General features: G+C 37.9%; 1 protein-coding gene across 1 annotated transcript in view; it reads left to right on the top strand.

Moving 5' to 3' along the window:
- The first annotated feature begins 6,323 nt into the window (after positions 1–6,323).
- Positions 6,324–21,910, top strand: part of FAM184A (family with sequence similarity 184 member A) — a 59,243-nt gene continuing 43,656 nt past the window's right edge. Inside the window, exons 1-2 of the mRNA XM_042887166.1 lie at positions 6,324–6,488; positions 19,919–20,773. Of these exons, the coding sequence (XP_042743100.1) occupies positions 6,324–6,488; positions 19,919–20,773 (1,020 nt within the window). The remainder of the gene's footprint in view (positions 6,489–19,918; positions 20,774–21,910) is intronic.

Genomic DNA, 21,910 nt, shown 5'->3' with positions numbered 1-21,910 from the left:
TTTTATCAGTCAGAATTATTTTTGTATTTTAGCCTACAAAGCTGCCTTTCCTCCAAGAAGAAAACAAGGGTATTATATGTCTGTACGAGCAAATCCTGCATATATAAGTAACATCAGGGCTGAACTGAGCAGGTCATACTAGTATAAGAAAATTATCTTTACCAGTTACTACTGAAAGCACATGGAAAATTTCCTTTAACTTGTCCCCTTTTTGAGTGTTTTGTAACACTTACATTAAACACCACTCAGCCTCACTCACAGCACTTGCAGTTATGTCCTTAGAGAAGCATTACAGAAGTTAGCATGATTATATGGGAAGACATGGCAAGCGGATTATACCACACTCCCACAAGCTCACCATGGCAAATGCCATGTGCTTAAAATGGTTGAGGTAACCATTGGATGGCTGGAAATATATGCAACCCTGGAAGAAGGTATGACAATATACCAGAGGTTGTTGTTCCTTTCAGTAGAAGTGCTTTCGTCATAACGAATATAAACACAAATATACTAATTGAATTAACTGACATATATTGTTTTTTGACTCTGAACAGTCTCCAAGTTATTTTCAGAGAAACATAAGTAAGTAAAAGATTGAACATCCAGATCAAGAATTTTAAATCAATCCATTAATTAATACTTCAATTTTTGTCATTTTTGCCATTTTATCCATAATAAAAATGATTAATAACAACAACAAAATATTCTAACATCCTTGGATAACAGCATAATGGACAGCTAAGTTTACAGTCCAGTGAAGAAAGCAAAATTGGATCCTCTTCTGCAGTAGAAAAGTCAACATAATAAGAAATATACTAAATTTAACAAATATTGATAAAATTGTGCTTTCGTGTGCAGAAATATGTATACAGAAGAGAAATTATATTGAAATAAATTGAACAGAGATGTTAAATGAAGCTTTGTTTACATCACTAAATTTATCTACAGTCTAAATCTAGAGAGTGATTTGAAACATTAAGATCAGTGTTTGGTCTACTGCGTTTCAGGGAGTGGAGAACAAATATGATTCATACAGGTTTAGCAAGAAGAATGGCTGTTCCCTTAAAGTCTTTGAAATTCCCGGTGTGGGCCCTGCTTAGCAGACTTCATCCAAAATGAAAGTTCTTTGGCCTCCTATTCTTCACTGCAAAGGCCAAAACTACCCTAAAGGGCCCAGGTTTACACAACTAGAGCTTTTTGTCTCCGTCCTCCTGCCCATTTGTTATTCCTCTTAAATTCTCTCAACTGAGCTGCCAGTTTTCCTAGTTTAGATTTGTGTGTGTGTGTGTCTGCTTGAGAAAACATGCATAATTTTAAAAAAAGAACAACATAAAATGACAAAAGCTATTAAAAAGAAATTTGAAGGGATAGCTAAAATTTTAAATCTTTGCAGTTCATGTGAAAGACTATAAAGACTTTTATATCCTATATTATATCGGGGCATGGAGCATCTATCTTATGAAAAAAGGCTGAGAGGCATGGGTTGTTTCCAGCCTGAAAAAGAAGACTGAAAGGAGATCTCATCAATTCTTATAAATACCTAAGGGGCAAGGTGTCAAGAGGATGGGGCCAGGCTGTTTTCAGTGGTGCCCAGTGACAGGACAGCCTCTCTGGGCTGCCTGTTCCAGTCCTCTGTGACCTTCAAAGTAAAGAATTTTTTCCTCATGTTCATATGGAACTTCCTGTATTGCAGTTTGTGCCCATTGTTTATTTGCTTATTTGAAATATTATTCATTAGTATGTTTACAAACATAGAAAATAACTTGGGCTATTAATTGACCTTTGAAAATCAAAAAGTAAATTCACCCCTCTTTATACAATTTAATGCAACTAAAAGAAGAGTCCCTTGTTACTTTCAGACTTTTAAAACATTGCTTTATATGATTTCTCACACAGATAACTCAGCATAATAGATTAACTTCAACCTTGGCAATGAGGTTTTTGTCATAAAGTAGGACATTGTGGATTTAGTCGGTTTATTTGAACTAGAAAAGTAGAAATATCAGCTAAGATTTCATGTTATTTTTTAATGGTGAATTGTTATTTAATGAAAATAAATAAACATATATACTCATATTGTGTCTACAACAAATGCATGGTTTAACATTCAGTAAGAAACAAATGTCTGTTTTGTTTTTAAAAGAGTCTCCATGTTTTAAGTGTTTAGTTATTAAATACTTGAATAATTCAACCACTAAATGAAAATGAGAATTGTGATAAAAAGCATTTATACTCATACATACTTGCAAAATAATTGAAAACTCACTGTTTAGAGTTATTGATGGAAGTTTACAAATTAAACAGAATAAACTTGCAAATACTGCTAGGTCAAATTTCTTATTAATTGTCCTTTCTGTAAAAGCTGCTCTGACATCTCTGGAGTTGTCAAAAGACATTATTACAAAGCCAGCTTAGTCTTTGTAACACTTTATAAAGGAGAGAGGGGGTTTTGTGCCTTTGGCTTGAAACTTAGGCATACAGTGATTGCACACATTTGTCTTAGTCAAAGCTGTGATGAGATAAACAAAGCATTTTGTACACATGGAAATTGTAATGCACATTAACGTAAGCACTTAAAATTTAAATGAAATTCTTTCCTAGACTTCAAGCTCTGGTAATATGGTAAATATTTCATTATTTTAGAAAAGAGACACACATACTGAAACATATGAGTACCAAACATAAAGATGGAGACAAATAGTTATGCAGGAAAATACAAAAAAAGTAGAGGTAGATTTTCATATAGGCAGAGTTGTTGATTTTTACAACAGAAGAAGCAAAACTACAAAGTCATGGTAAGTTTTCCATGTATGCTTCCATATATGTATATATATATACATGACAGATATATAAAAGTGTAATCTTAAAAGCATAATTTTACTAACAGTATTTTTGATTCTTAAAAATCTTCCGTATATGTATATATACACCAAGACCACTCCTACACCGAGCCTACACTTTTAGAGAAAATGGATAGAAATAAACTGTCTGTCACTCACATAAGAGAGTGACAAGAGATGCTAAAGTTTTCACTTTACAGCTCTTATGGCAGCAATACACATCAAGAAAGCCCAGCTTCATTCAGTCTTTTTCCGTACCCATCAGCAGACACAAAGCACTGTCTCCTCATTTGTCTCTGGATGGTTTCAGCCCAAACCCTGTGAGATCTCTGCATACCTTAATACATTGACAGACATGAAATCTCACCAAGGGAAAAAAGCACTAAGGTCCCTGCTATTTTGCTGTTGCTCTTGTCAACAGTAACCATGAAGAAAACAGGTTGTATGCTACAAGTGGAAATTAATTACTGGAAATGAGGTTGAGCAGTCGGCATCTGAGCACTAAGGGCATAAAAGGTGGAAAGTAATGCTTGCAAACATTTTAAATACAAAAACTGCTACTAGAAGACAAGAAAAAAAAAGGCATACTATATTTAATCGCGTCCTGAATTTAAGAGCACCTAGACAAAATGTAATATTTGGCAACCCAATACACAAGACAGACAAAAATAAACATACTTTACTGGTTCAAAACAATACTTGAAAGACACTTGAAAATGCTTCAAAACAATAATTTGGGGCCAATATGAATCACAGCAAATGTGTACATTTCTCAGGAGAAAATGAAAAGTAAAACAGTAAAGCTCATTGTCTCAGAAGAAATTGTGATAAATTCAAAACACCACATTACTTGAAAAATAATAATTTAAAATGTGCATATAAAATGAAAATGCTAATAATTCCTGTAACTTTTGAGATTTCTAAGGGCAGCAGTAATTTTAACTGGACATTCCTTAATAGCAGAGTCATTATTAGGTACAGCAAAGTACTCTTTTGCACAGGAGTTAAAGAAGCTTGCTTAAGGTCACACATTCAGCCAGACAAAACCATTAACCAAAACCAAGTCTTTGGAATCAGTCTGCTGCTTTAATTAGTAATTTGACCTTCCTACATATGGAAAATCATTCTTAGTCACTGAATTATTTTTTAATTTGACAAAACTGAATTAACAGTCTGTGCTATTCATAGATGTCATCTATGGACACATATTTGATACAGATGCTCCTAATACTCTTTCTACCTCTTATATTTCATCTGTATGAATCATTGCCTGGATAAGCACCATCTGTCCTTTGTTCTCTTTGCCAGAATGGGCCACCTCAGAATGAAAAAAATAAAAAAATAAATCAGTGTCAGAATTTTCTGAACAATGCAAATTTGGGGCTCAACACAGTGCAGCTACCTGGAGAATGAGATTAAATCACTTTTGAGACTCCTTAAAACAGTTGGGTTTACTAAGTCCTCCAATATACGAATCCTTTCCCAAATTTTGTACTTTTCCTGGCCCTTTTTCTGAATTTTTTTCCAGCGTGTTGGCATGTGGAAATTGCAGACACTGGACCTCAACGCAAGTATTTCAGTTGCACTCTCACAAATATCCTGTATGCAAAAGTAGAAAAACCTACTTGTACATTCTTTTTAGTGCCCCATCTGTGCATCAGAGAATCTCATTTGCATCACAGCCTGTCTTGCGCTGCCCATTCACATTGAATTGGTTATTTATCATACTACATAAGTATGAACCTCTATGACTGAGACACACTGTTTTGTAATCTGGACTTCCTCATATTCCTCACTACCCATAGAATCACAGAATGATATAATCACTTGTTTTGGAAGGGATCTCATAGACCATCCAGTTTCAACCCCTCTGCCGCGCACAGGGTTACCACTCACTATATCAGGCACAAGATTAGAGTGCCCAGGGCCCCCATTCAACCTCGCCTCATTTTCCACTGGTTTCTGTCATTTTCACATTGTAGGTAATACTTTTTCCCTGCATCCATGTTGAGTAGGAGATTTAGTCATTTACCAGTTGATATTTGTATGCCTACAAAGAATCCATGCAAATAGGAGATTTTTAGAGCAGGGGAAAGGGGAGGGGAAAAGAATAAAAAGAAAAAAAAAAAAAAAAAAAAAAAAGGAGAAAAAGAAAAAAATGAAAAAAAAGAGAAAAAGTATAGAGAATATCAAGGACTTTTAAAAGATCAGTGCAGAGGCTGCTAATCTAGAAATCCAACATGTCCAACCACATTAATGTATTTATGTTCTCCTAAGGCCAGAGCCTAGCAAAGAGACATTAAATTGTTAAACACGGTGGCTGTTCTCCTGAGGTTGGAAATGGAAGAAGAGAGCAGTCATCTCCGCATGAAAACTTACACTAAAATTGGCTGTGAATTTCTCCTGGCAGGGATGTTTGTTCTGCACTCATCCCATCAACTCAGTGGTCTGTATCTGCAGTTTACAGAGGCTGTGTCTGTAGGAAATGTGGCCGACCAACTCCTGTGCCTGCCTTCCCCTCTCAAGCTGGGTTACTCCACCATCTGTGGGTGCCTGAAGTAATTGTGCAGCCATTGTACCTACTCAACTCGTTTCAATTTTAAGATGTTACTCCTTCCAACCAACTACTACAACTACTGGAGGCTGATACTCAAGGTCAGGCTGGACGGGGTTCTAAGCAATCTGATCTAGCTTTAGGTGTTCGTTGCAGGAGGGATGGGCTAGATGGACTTTAAAGGCCCCTTCCAACTCAAACAGTTCTATTGCTCTGCTGTGAGAAAATGGCACTTCTTCCCTCACGCATATCCAGGGGGCACCGTAAGAGAGCCAGGAGCCGTCCCAGTACGGATGAGCTCTGTCCTAAGCCCCATATGACCCCCCAGTGAGTTTTCAGGCAGTGAGAAGCTTCTGGCACCCCGAGACCTGCCACGACGGGGTATATATACCTAGACCCGTACACGCCTTCTACGCCCGACAGATCCCCTTTGCAGCAGAGCCTGAAAGCGGAGCATCGCCCAACGGCCGACTGCCGCGGGCAGCAGCAGAGCGACGGGCACAGACGGGGGGCGGACGCCCTGTTCGCTGGGAGGCGCGCGCGGCGCCGGCGGCTCCGAGGCGGGCACGCAGCGGGCGGGGCTGCCGAGTGACGCGACCTGCGCGGCGTAAACAGCGCGGCGGCGACAGCTCGGGAACGGCCGGCGGCCCCCTCGCTCATCCCCCGGCCGGGCGGGCTGCCCCGGGGCTGGCCGGCCTCCCCGCCTGGTGCCGGGTGGGAGGGACGGAGGAGCCGCTGGAGAGAGGCCGGTGCCGCTTCGCGCAGCGGCCCCCCGCGGGGTCGATGCCACAGCCCCCCGCCCGCTGAGGGGCCGCGCGCGGAGGCTGCGGACAGCGGCCGGGGAGCTCTCGGACGGCGGTTGGCGGCCTCGGCGCGGCTTCCCAGCGGCGCCGGCGGATGCCGAGCGGTTGCGGGGGCCGGTGGTGAAGATGGCGACCCCGGGGATGAGCTGGCAGCAGCAGCACGGCTACGGCGGCGGATCCGCGCCCGGAGCGGGGAAATTCGGCTCCGGCTCTGCCCCGCCGGGACTAGGAGCCGAGCACAGCCCGGACCTGCACTTCAAAATGAGCAAGAAGATCGCCCAGCTCACCAAGGTGAGACAGTCCTCGCTTCTGGGCTCCTCTGCTGCCTCGGGTGTTTTTCCCTTCTTATTTTTCTTTCCGCTTCTCCTCGTTTGTTCATTTCACACGTGAAGGGGTGAGGCGCTGCCCCTCTCATCGTCTTGCCACCTCGGCTTAGCCTCGCTGAAGAGAGGTCATCTCCTGAGCTTGGTTCTTCCAGCGGAACGATGCCCGCTCCTCGGCGGCGTGATGCGGCTGGGCTCGCACCCGAGAGGCCGGGCCTGGCACAGCACGGCTGCCCTGCCCTGCCCTGCCCTGCCCTGCCCTGCCCTGCCCTGCCCCGCCGGCTGCCTCTGGCCGGGCGCAGTTTCCCTTAGGGCATCTCCAGTATAGGAAATACAATGTATCTTTGTTAAAGTCCGTAGTCAAACTGGAACATGTTTTAAAGGAGTAATACTAAGGCTGGCAGGCCTCACAATTCAGACCTGATTGTAGCTAAGATTTATTCAGAATAACTTAAAAATGAAAGAAAGAAAGGTGGTGTAATCTCCCTTGTGTAATGCTCAAGACAAGAAGTGAATACCATTATTTAGGAAGCGAAGGGCAGATTACATTTCTTAATGAGAATACACAAGGATCAACTGTCAGTAATTACACATTTAAAACATCTACAGGTATCTCTAAAAGCACTATGGGGGAATGCTAGCATTCTTCAAGTGTAGGCTAAGATGGATGAAGGTGACATTTCATTGGAACCACAAACAGAGACAATGAAGAATGCTGGCAGTCACCCAGTGGAGACATAGTTCAAATTTATGCACAGCTGAGGTGATCAGTGAAATAGTGTTTACTGTGGAGTACCATGCACCTTACATTATTGGAAAACTGATGACTGAGGGGTATTTTGGCTGGGCTGTAAGTTCAGATGTCTTAATATATTAATTTCAGTCAAATTAAAATTTTAATATTTTAAGAAGAAAACAAGAATTTAAATCAATTTAAAATTCACTGTGGTTTGTTTGAGTTATGAATCAGAATGTTAAAGATATTGCTACAGACTTGTGCTTCTTGAAAGGTGCAACAAGCACCTGGGGAGCGTAAATGTATTTTAGATTTACCTTAAGGCCAGTTACATATGTGAATTCTTTCAGATAACAGTTTTTACTTCTATGTGCCCTTTGATATCTTTCCCTTTCTTTTTCTAGGAATTACCCATCAGTTTTTAGGTGATTTCAGAAACAGAGTTCCATTTCTGTTGTGATACCGTGTGTGTATACCCATGAGGTCCGCATCACTAGACATTTGTGCTGTGTTTTGTGAGTTAGTGTATGTCAGATGGCTTGAGACAAGTATGAGTTAAATGGGGATATAAATGCATAGTGCTGGAATACTTTGAACTTCTGTATTGGAAGGGTAGAAGTAAGTTCTGTGCCTCATTCATAAGATCTTTTATGATCTGTAATAGAGTTCTTTTAACATTCTAAAGATTTTGTGCATGCTGAAGGTTTCAGAATGCTGCAGATAGAAGCTACTACAAGTGGCCTTCTGGTTATGTATTTCAATAAGTGTAAATTAGCTGTGATTGTACAAAGATCTTACTGGTGGATTAGGCTTTTGTGGGATTGGACTCTCATGTTTGTTTATTTGCAGAGTCCAGTGAGATTTTACTTTCTGTGTCTGTGTTCTGTTTTAAAGGTTTAGGGAGAAAACTTGTGACTTTTGCTGATCCTCACAAACCAAAGGTCTGGGCTAGAGAACCATCTTTTTGAACTTAAAATAGGGTGCAAAATGAAAATACTCTTCTTGTACCCAATGCAACAGCAAAATAAAGAATTTTAAAGATTACTTTTAAAAGTATTCTAAAAAATTAATTTCACTGATAGTGGTGCAGATCCTGACAGTTTTCCAGTTAGAAGGTCCTAGCCTGGTGTTTCTGCTTGTTACTTGACTTTCAGAGAGGGGAGCTTAGAAGAGAGAGAGAAAAAGCTTTAGGATTATATTTTACCCTGAAGAAGTTTCCACCTGCTCCCGGATGTGAAGCCTATGAAGGGAATCTAGCTGCAGGGAAAACAATAAACATGATACTTAATTTCTATAAACAAGAGTTAACTGTCAAAAGAGTTAACTTTACTTTGCAGAAGATTTGTGGAAATAAGCTATCCAAATTGAATGATGTGAAAAAAGATGTAAGAGTGCTTCTGTGAAGGTCTTTTGGCCAAATTCTGCAGGTCTGGCTCTGTCAGATGCTTACTCACTTGTATGTATAGAATTTCTTTTGAGTACTCTAGGAACTTATTAAGAAGTATGCCATTGTATGTACATCAAATTGTGTAATATCTTTATATAAAATCTTGTGCCTTCCAGCTGTCCCTCCCCTCTCATCCCCTCCCTTTTTTTGATCTTCATACTTTTCTCTGAAACTGTCTTGAAGATCTATCAAGTCCCTGTGGATTCAGAACTGGAGTCAGGTATTTTATCTGAACAAAACAAAATCCCCAGCACAGTGCAGTGAAACGAAATATAAATACATAGGGGGCATAGTTAACTGGGCAGCTTGTATCTTCTGAGAAAAGAAATGTGACTCTGTACTTTTTCCGATCTATGTATATCTTCTATGAGCTGTCAGTAGTAGCAGAAGAAAATGCTTTCCCCATAGGAAATGGAGGTCATTCATTAAGTGAATGTAAAATTACAAAGTTAGAATTCTTGTGTTATATTTTCACATTACTTAAAGAGAATTTAATGTTTTGGTTGAAACCATCTGAGAATACCAAGAAGGAAGTGTTTTTAATGCTTAGTTTTATTCAGTAACTCAGAGTGAGGCAAAACAAAATGCAATTCTATTTCACTGGGCATGCTTCTGAAATGCTTAACTGCATTTTTACTCTTGAAAAAAATATAGCTTGATGTAACTTTAATATGTTTAACTCACAGGAGAAGGTAAAACAAGTCAGTAGCTAGAAATTCAGCTTTAAAAAAATAACATGATGCTCATGTCATGTTTAAAAACTGTGGAAATTGTAACTGAAGCAATTTTAGGACTTCTTCTTCAGGATAAGCTCCTTATTTTAGACATTTTGAAAGATCTGTGTACCAGTACGGGGATAAAGTAGCATCTGACACCAAAGATTAAAGCCACAAAGAAATAAGCTGTGATTATGAGATTGCAAATGTGTTTGTACTACTACGTGCTCAAGTACTAATGCGATGTTGAATTATGCTTGCTGCAGATGAAAATATGCGTATGTATTTTTAATTACTTTGCATAAGACAACTGGAATAGGAAACAAAAAATTAAGTTGCTGCTTTGATCCTGTCAGTATGGGAGAGTAGGTTTCATTTTCACCATTAGTTGGAGAGTACAAATTCAATGGTCTTGCTGGCTTGTTTTGGTGCTTCTTTTTTTTTTCTTTTTTTTTTTTTCCTCCCCACAGCTCTTATGCTGTAGTTTTTAGCTTAAGCGCTTGTAATTGAGAAATTCACGTCTTAAATTTGTGTACAAAATCTGTTCTGCAAGCTTTGTGATGTCAACATAAATTATGGACATTAATGAAGTACTTTAGGTGATCCACTCTGGCATTATGTGGTGAGAATCTTGAATGTTGAGTTGGTTGTGGAAATTTCCTAGATCCTAGTTGCAGAAATTTTAGATGAATTGAAGGAAGAGTCTGTAAGTGCCATACAGGTGTGCTACAGTGATAGTTCCTATTAGGCTGGTCAAGTTCATAACAAGAAAAAGAAATCAGCAAAATTGGTGTTTTCCCTTGCTACATGCCTAGAGCAGAATAGTTAAATTTTGGGATGACTCCAAAAAAGATAAAATAGTAAACAAAATATATTCTGGGACTCTTCAGACTAGTTCTGCCATCCGCTTCTTGTATAAATTTACAAAATAGTTTTCATCTTTGTTTTCCTCTCTGTCATCCTATTTTAAAGAGATATTCTTAGCAAATATATTTTAATACTTAGCATTTTTCTTGGTCATGTGGGAGTATATAGGTTACTCCAAATGTCTTCTATTTGTTTCCATGGAAGCTGTAACAGATGCAAAGAACACAGCAACACTATTTGACAGAGCAAATTCTCAGCTACAAAACACGTTTTTTCAACACAGACATCACCATTAGCTATGCATTTTGACCAGCAATGAAAAAGAGTCTGTGTGCTGTGCTTGCAGAAATCTGCACCAGCAGTGATGACCCACTCTTTCACAGCTGCTATGATAGCACAACTGTTGGGAAAATACTGCCTATGCACTCCATCCTTCATTGGCCCAGATGGAAGTCAGGAGACTATATAGTGGGCATAGGAAGACAGTACAGTCAAATTGGTGGAGTTTTACAGTCTTCAAACTGGCTTGGCCCTATCATGTTCCAAGAGAAAGTCTGTCTTCTCCTCTGGCCTTACTGTGGAAGTTCAAGCCTTCAGCTTAGTCTCTGTGGTGATGTAGCGATCAGGATTCATCATTTGTCTCGTTTCCAGGAAATCTGAAAGGATTGTTCCGATCTCAAAAGACATTGCATATCTCTCTTCCCACAGGGGTCTGCGTCTTCAACTTATTCTTCAATTAGGAATTCATATATCATACCATGAACTGCTGTTTTGAATTGAATTCATAATGGTGTCACCAATCTCATCACTGGTAATGGTGTGATCCAGGAAACAGTCACCTTCAGCCTTGTACTTTTTCAGTAGGTCCTGAAAAACATGCATATGGGCATTCTTGCTGTATGTGTGTGAGAATCTGTGGGACCTACTTGTCACAAACTTTATGGTAGGCACAATTGGAATATCACAGTTTTCAATGCATCACAGCAGTTATTTGGCTCCCTACGCTGTTTTTTCTCTGACTGTAATCCACTGATTGAGGCACTCTTCAATTTGTGGTATGATAGCTGTGTGTGATCATTCAGAACATGGCTTGTCTTTCATGTCACTGTTGTCACTGCTGATGCACCACCCACTACCTCCACTGTTGTGCTTCCATAAATGTACAACAAGCACTGACAAATGTCAGTGGGTGCAGTTGTTTAAACATGTAAGAATTCAGTGACACAGACTTCCTTTATACTCGCTTCCATTATAAGACACTTTTGTCAGATTGCCCATCTGTCACACAGCAATGTAATGGAATATTGGTTGGAAGGTTCAACCTCTGCTGCCATACCATCAACATCCACCTCTGACACTGTGGGCCAGTGTAACAAAATAGGAGGCATTACTTTCAGAGCAGCCCTCGTATATCTGTTTCAAAGAATAAATGACAAATTTGGTAGTCTTTAATTCACGTTTGTCCTTAGTGTGCGAACTTTTTGGCCTGAAAGGTTAGAGATCTCTCTCCCTCAGCTAACGCAGAGCGCAGTGCTATGGCAGTAGCTATAGGATTTAGCTTATTAATGAGAATACTTAAAATGTTGTATTTCTAGAGAAACTTTGTCAGTTTTTATTTGAAATTATTCAACCTCAATAAACAAAGTAGCTAAATCTCTCACATAAGCTTCATTATAGATAGGGTTATATGGGAATTTAAGAGAAAAGCCCTTAAAAATAGAAAAGTAATGAGAATCTAAAAGAGCCTCTAAAAATGTTTTGACATTAACTGTCATCATATGGTAGCTGATGCCAACAACAGTTTTCAAAAAATTCATTTTTCATTTTTTTTAAGCAACCTTATGTCATCTCTCCAATGTTTGTTAATGCTGGCAGTAGGCCAGTGTTTGCTTATAGCTCCAGCATTGCATGAAAAAGACTGACATTTCAAAAAGGGTGTGATTTGACTACAGATTTGAATTTCAAAATTTTTGTGTATGTTTCCAGCTAGTAATGTAGGAAGAGAAGTTATGTTGTTTTAATTGGAACAAAGGTGATATTTCTGAAGCAGATATCTTAAGATTTTTCTTTTTAAATCCTGGTAATACACTTTCTCCACCTCCCATTTCTAACTCTTCACATTGTTTTCTGACTACATCCTTACTGTCTACCGTAGTTGTGGTCTTAGCAAAGGTTATTCACAGAGGAGAAACTTTTCTGTAGCTATGATGGTTTAAGGACAAAGATGGAACTGTGTAAGAATTCTTCTTCAGACTTAAAAGCAGAAGTTGTTAACTTTAGCATCGTACTTACTTGTTTTTTCTGCCTCCTCCCCCCCTCCCCCCCTCCCCCCCTCCCCTCCTCCCCTCCTCCCCTCCTCCCTTTTTTTTTCTTTTTTCTTTTCAATGGGGAGGGGAAACTTGGTAATCTCTAAGTCTCTTGTGAAGAACCAACATGGAAAACTTCACTCTCTTGGAGTTGATAACGAGGAGGCAAGGGGAGGTTTATTACCTTAATTGCTAGATTTTATTTGTTTATTTATTTATTTTTGTAGACTTATTTATCAGTAAACCTCTACGTAGTGCTATGAAATCAGATGTGTATGTTTCTTGGCTTGTACAAGGCTGGCAGTGGTAAGCAAGACTTGTGTAGTCTTGTATGACATCATCAGTGTCATACCAGTAACCAAAGGCACTACGTTCAGGAAATAATCAGAAGAAAGAAAGGTAGTCTGAAGCAATTAACCATGTTACCCTATTTAATGCTTTATCTGGTTTTGTTTCTTTCTTTCTTTACATTGGCTTTTTAAACTGTGTGTAGAAGCTTGTACATAACAGCCTTTTCCCTAGGCTGTCACTTGGTTCGGTTCCAAATGGCAACCTTTGCAAACAGCCACTGGTAAAAAGTTCATGAAGTCCTTTTTGTTCAAGATGTCCTTGCTAAATGGGACACAAACTTTTAGCTAATATAAAAAGTATGAGGTGATGGCTATAAATAAATAAATAAATAAACGTTTTTTATTTTACTTTTTATTAAGATGAAAGAAATTATTTCAGCCAGTTTCCTTTTAACTAGGTCAGATTTCCAGAAATCTGAACTATAATGTGTTTAGAAAACAGGTGTGCTGTAATCCAGAGATTATTAATTGAATGATGATTTTGCTCATGATACGAATGAAAGCTGTAACTTTTAGCAAAGGGTATGTCTGAGACTGCCTTCTCAGATCTAATATTTTCCAGAATGAAAGCAAGTATGTTTGGATAGCTTGTACTGAAATGTACTGCAGTAATTTCTAATGACTGTCTTTGTCATTTTAAAATTTGAGAAATGAAGATGGTGATAAATTGTTCTAGTAATAACGAATAGATGAAAGAAGTCTTAGAGCTGATCTGGAAACAACCACTGTGTCCATTATCTCTATTCCTTGGGTTCTTGTCTTGCATTTAGTTTCATGCTCTGCTTCATATTTGTTGTGTGTATCTGTACAGAATGGTGTAGATCATTCATAATTTGATGTATTGGGTATGTTCTGCTTCACCTCTGAATATCTAGTGTAACACTGTACTGTATTCATGTTCGGGCAGGCCTTGCTATTTTCTGTATTCTTCCATATTATGCATAAGCACAGAGCCTAAAACAAAAGTAATTTTCATTGGTTTGTATTGTTTACAATTTCTTCTAGATTATCAAGTCGCAGCCGCTACAGTCCAAACTTCAGATTATTCTTTATAGATGCTTAATAAAATAAATCTTTTCCTTTAATGTCAATTATTTTATACGTAAGTACCCATATGCACACATGCACGTGTGTTTGTGTGCGTGTGCATTTCTAATGGGCCTACGTTCACTAGCCATGTGAGAAAGTTAATTTTCCACTTTCAGAAAACTTAGCTTGGCAAACTTGGAGGCGGTAATAACATGTCCTCTTACTGGACAATATAAAAAAAAGTGAAATGCTGGTCAGAGATGTACCCACATCAAATTTTGGTGAGCATGCCTCGTTATTGGAGTTTTGACTAACATTCTGTGTTGGGCTCTGGATTTGCTAATAATTCTTCAGCCTCTGCTGTTCTCGGGCATGGAAAAGGAATTCTTACAGGCTCAGCTGCTGTCCGCGGTACTGAACGCGGGGCTCTGCAAAGGGCCGCTGACTGCTGCTGTCCGTGGTGCTGAGCGCAGGGCAGTCTCGTTGTTTTAACTTTACTGCCAGTGACGTCAGGGGCAAATCATTTCTATCTGCTGTTATGCAAATCACTAGATTACCCTTTTATCTCCATAGAGACTCATCTTATAAAACTACAGTTGTCCAAGGCTTCTACGTAGTCTATGTTGTGAGCTACTACATTCATTACACTGAATGCTGTGAAAATAAGTACAGTGAATTATTTACCTCAATGTAGGTACCTTGTTTGGCGTTGGCTTCTGCAAAAGAATGATGGAAAGATGGAAAAGTGAAACTGAGAAATAGCACTGATATTATCCCATGTATTCTGTTGATTAGTAAATTAAGTTATGTTAGAAAATATTGAAGTGAAAAGCAGTATTTTATTCAGACTATCAAAATTCTAGATGATGCATTCAAGTTTGAGTTCCTGAAGCTATTTTAGAAAATATTCTACAAAAAACTTGATGATTTATTTCAGGACTTATCATCTAAGTCTTCTGAAAGAATTACGTTCCTACCTTATAAGAACTTAGAAGGTCAAAAACAAAGGCGTCTTGTCAAATTTATTAAAAGAAAATTTGCTGTTTCTGAAAGTTATATAAAGTCTGTTAGATTCGAAATTCTTCATAGCTCTCAAAAGAAATGAGAAAATTGCATCTTGAGATATTATATAATGCTTTAAAAACAGTTATTTTTATGATTAATCAAAAAAGGTGTTTACCTTTTTTGTTTTTTGGAAGCTTTGCACTTAATATTCTGCTATGTGTTTTTGTTTTGCCAACAGCAAACTAACGTTATCATGTTTAGTCAGTTGCTCAGCTCAGAGAACTTGTCTATGCCTTGCTTCAGATTCCAAATACCCACAAACAAATGTAGTACAGACATATTGGCTTAAATTTCTCTGAGGCTTTCTGTACCTGAAAATTCTGTTAAATTATGCAAATATTAAAGAAAAAAAATGTAAGAAAATGCAGCTCAGTGACTAAAGCATAACTTGGAGTAGTCCTTTGGCTTGTTTTTCTTGCAGTGAGGACTAATCATACAGCAGATGTGTCAACCATATTCTAGTTAGATGATTAGAAGTTAAATGTGTTTCTTTCTCACTGGGAGGCAGATTGCAGAATTTGTACATCTGTCACTAAATCTTTTTTGCTGTTGTTGGTGCTGCAGTATGTTTCTCAAGATTTAACTATCTTAGCAAATTGCCTCGAGCTAATTATGATTTGTGTTGGTTGTGCCTGACATAACTTGATTGTTAGAGGTTAATATTCCAGAACCGAAAAGGAGCTTTAATTGGATGATGTTGGCAATTATTCTGTGCCTTGCCCAACCCAAGGACATTGGGTTGTAGTGACAAATATATGTTTAACTACTCTAAAGAAATAGTTGATTCTTACCTGTGTGTAGAATGAACACCTAAATTAATCTTGTTCATTAGAGGATTGTGTAAGATAACTTTTGCAATTCTGTCCTTCTGTCACAGTCCGTCCTTTTTGATCAACTCCTATGTGTTCTTAGCTGTAAAAATAAGCATGCTTAAAGTCATCTGATTAGTTTGACTCTCTAATTCATGTATCTAATTTTTTGCATAACAAATTGGGGGTGCATGCATAACTGGTCTTGTATTCCTGTGTTTGCCTTCCTTAAATGGTGGGTTACCTGCTGAGAGTCCCAGGAGAAAGTAGCTGATGTTGAAGCAGATTTCCTGGTAGTTACACCTTCATGTAATGTATATCTTCCTTATGCTTCTTTTCTAAAGAAAACTGTATTTCTTTCAAACAAAAACTATGTAGTACAGTAGACTGTGTAGCTTATTTTTGGCTTAATTTTCTCTATTCTGGAAAAGAGAAGGAGTTGTATTTATTATTTATATTTCACTTGTCAAAGTCTTGTATAGATTGTGGGGGTGGGGTATCGATTAGAGAGTTCAGCTTGTTTTATGTCTATGTGGAATACAATGTAGTATTAACAGATGTGAATTTTCTTTCCAGTGCATCTTAAGTAAGGCAGCTTGTATTGCTTTTTTTTTTATGTTGAGAAAGGATTGAAAGAATATGTAATTCTTTGCATTGCCTTAAACTCGGGTTTCTTTAGCTTGTGTCGGTCCTTGTGTTTTCTGATGTGTTTTGTTTGTTACTGGAGTAGAAAGTAAGTTAAGTTCTTAGTAAGTGCAAAGGAATTTGTGATTATTTAATACTTAGGTAACCACTCCATTATTCCTTTCTGCTTCTTTTTGGAGTGTTTATCTTCAAGGATGTTTTCTTTTGTTATTATATGCTACTGTCACCAAAGTTTCATTTTAATTACACTGCATTTAATTTGTTGGAATCTTTTCATAGTGTCCTAGTGTGTTTTTTATCCTTATGCTGTGATCGAAGACTGCCTAAAATATAAGAGGTGTATTAGGAACTTGTTGAAAATCCAGTGGGCAAATTAACAAGTGCAAATACTTAAATTTCTATCAGAAAAAGAAAACACATATGAAATGCACTTAGCTCTGTTGGTATGTATATTAGGTTTATATTACAAGGCTGCAGGAGTGGCCTCTTGGTAGAGCCCAGTACATGGGTATATTTTGAAGGCTGGAGAGGAATGCCGTGTTCTTGCTCTGTTTGGATTTAGGCACAGTCAGAGTGGTGTAGTTTGACTAGATTTTTTGGAGAGATGCTGTTGGAGGGAGATGCTACAGCTGCAGACTCTATATGTTTGCTTCCCTGTTTGTCGTATTGTGTACTTAATGTGCTGGCCCAGCATTTATGAAGACTTGCAGTAGACCAGATGGCTAAAGAACAAATGCTCTTTCTTCCATTATTTCAGTGGTGTCCAAGCAATCCTGGCCTGAATTCTGGGTTTAAGGAGTCTTGTTACGTTGCCAGCGACACAAAGAACTGAACTGACAAAGCATCTATATTTACTGTATTTTCCCTAGGGAACAAAAACTCTTTGTAGTTAAAAGAATTTTATTTAAGAAAAGTAAAAATTGAGATGATATGGACATGCATAGGTTTTGGTGGGGAGGGACATACATATTATGATTTTTTTAAAAGGAGGGAGTAGTGTGTGTGTTACACTTAGCAGTAACTTGGGTTTCCCTGTTGAATGCTTTGTGGAGGATTGTCTCTTGATTACAATTAAAGAAAAATATGTCATTAAAAATGTAACTTCAGTTGTTATATGGAAAAAGCTTCAGAGTTTATCTTGTGGAGTTCAATATATTGCTAGTAATAATGCATGAGAAGGAATAAAATGTTGCTATCAGCTGTCTACTTCATATATCTGTTAGTAATGCATTTATTTGAATGTACTTGCAATTGTGGAGAACTTTTCTGAACAATTATTTTTTTAAAATCCTACAGGAAAATACTTCAAAGCTACTATATTTTTAATGTGTTAAGGAGCAGATATTTATCTAGTAAAGCCAAACTTAAATACTTACTTACTTACCATTCAACCATTCATACCAGTCAACAGAGAGGAAGAAAAGGAGGAAAATGAATGCTTTGCTTATTGTTATGGAGAAAGTGTTCATTCTGGACTGCAGTAGATCATATGAATTAATTTTTTGTAGCAGTACGGTAATTCCTGGAAGGTGTTGTTTTAATGCTACTATTTTGTAAACTTCAACTTTTCTATTTGTATCCCCCTTTTATCTGTAGGTAATGACTTGTCCTTCGAAAAGTCTTGTTATTGTTTCGTAGTATTTTCTGTGTTGAACAGCTCAATTCTCATTTACCTGCTGATAGAGTAGGTCAGGCTTGTTGGTTTGTGTGTTCCAAATCATTAATAAGAACGTTCATGAACAATTTATTGTTGTCATTGTAGTTTTGTTGCAGCTTATTAAAGAGAGGTGCAGTCTTGGGGCGTTTCAAACTGGTGGCTGAAGCATCAACATGCACTGGCAGCTGTGCCAAAGTGTATACTGAGAATAAGGCATGTCACCTGGATGAGGCTAAATGAAGTGCTCTCTCAGGAGTCCATTTGTTGAGTCTGAATGAAGGTTTACCAGAGATATAAAATTTGTTTGTGCAGGACATGTTAGTTTGTTGTTTTTCTAAAAGGTATCAGTTCCTATTTTCATGTTAACTTCAAAAGAATAAATCACTCATTTGTTTTGATATTCTCTGTGCTGCAGAATTTATTTGGCACCTCATACTAGTATTAAGGTGAAGTATTTTTAATTGGGGAAAAATATTCATTCTGTCATGACTAAGTTGCTGGCTGGAGCAAATGACCCAAGTGAAGCTGGCCATGTAAGGATATAATATCTGGTTTGGAGCTGAAAATGTTTCTTAGCTAAATAGTCAAATGTCTTTCAGCCACAGTTGCAAATAGTGTTGTTTGTATTCCATGTTGATGCAAGACTTTTTCTGCTTTTCTTTTTTTCTGCTAATGCAGAAAAAGATTTCCTCAGTTGTACTCCACGTGGTAGAGCTAAATAGTTCAGTGCTTGATTCTTGGCATAAAAAGGTCATTACTGGTTTTGTTACTAATGCTACTGTAGTTCTGTGGACTGAATCGCACAGCATTTTGTTAGACTCTTATTAGTTATGCTGTTTTGTATAAAAGGTATTAAGATAGTTAGCTGACAATCTCATAGTATTTTTTACAGTATGAATAATTTCTTCGCTGAGGTATTTGTAAACATGCACACACTTCTGTACGTTTGTGAGAATTAGGGTGACTTTTTTATTTTAAATTACAGTGTTGTGCAATTGATACATCGCATGAGATATATCTAGTTACTCTAGAACTTTCACCCAGTGTTGAGTAGTTTTGCTGGCTTCTCAACCAGCTTCAGCTACTTAGCTCCCTTGACTCCCCAAGCTGCTGTCTCCCTTTTCAACTAACTGACTAGCTGGAAGGTTATCAAGCTTATGTAGTTAGAAACCTCAGATCTTAGGAGATTTGGATACACAGGTTGTATAATAGATGAACTGTCTAAAAGCAACTTGTATCTGGGCAACTTACAGGTCTGTACAGCAGAGCAATCAGTGTTGGCATTTTAGATGTGTCTAAAACAGAATAGTTAAGAATAGTTAGCAGTTGAAGAGCAGGAATTCAAGATTCGGACTTTAGTGCTGCAGGAAAATAAATTGGAGCATATATTGTTGTCTTGTATTGTTGTGTGTGTATTTTCTGGCAGAAAACTTCTGTTCAAATATTATGTTTTGTTTTTCATATGTATAATGTGCTTTTTTCACCGCTGGAATTTACAGCAACAACATGGATATAAAAGCAAACTTTTAATCAGCAAAATTATAGGTTGCAAACTGTAGAAAGCCTGTTCCACAAAATGTGTAAGATTGTAATGACTAAAACAGAATTTATGCAGTCAAATTCATAAGAACATTTGGTGTCTCTCTTGTATCAGGAAAACATGCCAGGTTGTCAAAGTAGCAGAATGCCTAGGGTGCTTTTAATTTTTATTTTTTATTTAGCAGTTAGCCAGAATGTCTTTTCTGAGTATATTATTGTTTCATGTTTGTAGGTAATATATGCTTTGAACACTAAAAATGATGAACATGAAGCTGCTATCCAAGCCCTTAAGGATGCCCATGAAGAAGAAATTCAACAAATTCTTGCAGAGACAAGGGAGAAGATCTTGCAGTATAAAAGTAAAGTTGCAGAAGAAATGGATCTTAAGAGAAAGATCCAGGTTTTGGAGGAGTCACTGGAGGATCATAAAAAAATGAAACATCAGGCCTTGACTGAATTTGAAGCGTATAAGGATAGAGTGGAAGACATGCAGCTCTGTGCAGAAGCCCAGCATGTCCAACGTGTAGTGACCATGTCAAGAGAAGTAGAAGAGATCAGGAAGAAGTTTGAGGAAAGGCTACGAAGTTTCATACAGTTGCAAGTGCAATATGAAAAGGACAAGCGTTCAGCTCTGGAAGACTTGAGAGCTGCACATAGGCTTGAGATTCAAGAACTTCTGAAGACTCAACAGAATCAGAATGCAACCTTGAGTAAAGGGCAAGAAAAGCTAGAGGAACTGCACAGGCTGGAACTTGAAGACTTGAATAATAAAGTTGAGGAATTGAGACTGGAAAGAAAAAAACTCATTGAGGACTATGAAGGTAAACTCAGCAAAGCACAGTCCTTCTATGAACACGAACTTGATTCATTGAAAAGATCCCAGCTTTTTACAGCTGAAAGTCTGCATGCTTGCAAAGAAAAAGAGGTGGAGCTAAGGAAAGAGTTTCAAAATCAAGAAAGTATTTTACGGAAGAATCTGGGAAAACTTAAAACTGAATTGCAAATGGTCCAGGATGAAGCTGCCAGTCTTCGGGAAAAATGCCAAAAACTTCAGGTGGCTCTTAGTACAGCAGAAAACAATGTTCAGGTGAGGTCAATCCTATGTTGTTCCAAAAATGAGTTTATTTATTTCTTTCGTTTTCCAGTTTAGGCTGCCAGACTGTTACACCGAGATGATTGAAACATGTAAACTGAATTTTCTACTATTCATAATTGTTTTTCATCCACTCTAGATATTTTATTTATATTATTTAGTTTTCCCAGTCTGAATTAATATATATTTGTTTATATTCCAGTAGACTCTAGATATCCCAATCATGGGAAAGTTTTGTTCTCCTTGTACAAGCAAAATGACTTGCTTTCCACTATGCATGAACAGAAGTTGGTTGTTCCAGTCATATTACCCGAAGTACAGTGTACTGAACAAAGTATTCAAAACCATTGCTACTTAGGGAACAGGAAAAAAAAAAGTCTTGCACAAGTATGTTTTCCTTAGTTCTCCATGTAAATTCATCTATACCTCCCAGAACAAAAGGTTCAGAGGGGGAAGGAAGATGCTGATGACTGATAATGTGTAAGTTGTTATGCTGATAAATGGAAACACTTGCTAGAAAAGATGAGAAAAAGTTAAGAAGCAGCCTAATATATTTTACAGAAATTTAATAGCACAGACTATAAATAGGATGAATATTCTGTATTCAGTGCAGTTGTGGTTATAGAGATCTTTGGTGACTATCTGGCCTAAGCATCCAGAGTGTTAAGAAGAGTGGCTTTTTGAGAAGAAAAAAAAACAAAAACTTTCTGGATGTTAGCTTTGCTGGCTTTATAACAAAAAGAGCCTTCTGTGATGTTTTTACAGACAGTAACTGAAATGCTGAATATGTGTTCAGAGTTATTTTGATTCTGAAGTTGCTGTTCAGTGCTAATGTTTCTTGTCCATAAAGAAGGACAAGACATCCCAGACAAGACATCCCTGACATACAAAGACAGGCCTTTTGGTCAGCAGAGAGATAGGACTATGTATGTTGTCCTTAAAGGAAAAGTATCTGTGAAATACCACTCGCTTTTTGTAACTGTGCCTAGTTATAAAGATCTCTGTGGAAGAGCTTAAATATCTCACTTCGAGCAGTTTTAGTAACGTTTGCAAGTATCTTAAATATGATAATTATAGCAATTCTGAAAGAATCCAGGACCTCATTGGTTTGAGCTGAGATATATCATCAAC

The sequence above is a fragment of the Lagopus leucura genome, unplaced genomic scaffold (assembly GCF_019238085.1).
Source record: "Lagopus leucura isolate 7727_CA_CO unplaced genomic scaffold, USGS_WTPT01 Super-Scaffold_73, whole genome shotgun sequence".
Classification (NCBI taxonomy): Eukaryota; Metazoa; Chordata; class Aves; order Galliformes; family Phasianidae; genus Lagopus; species Lagopus leucura.
This window is presented reverse-complemented; position numbering and strand designations above follow the sequence as displayed.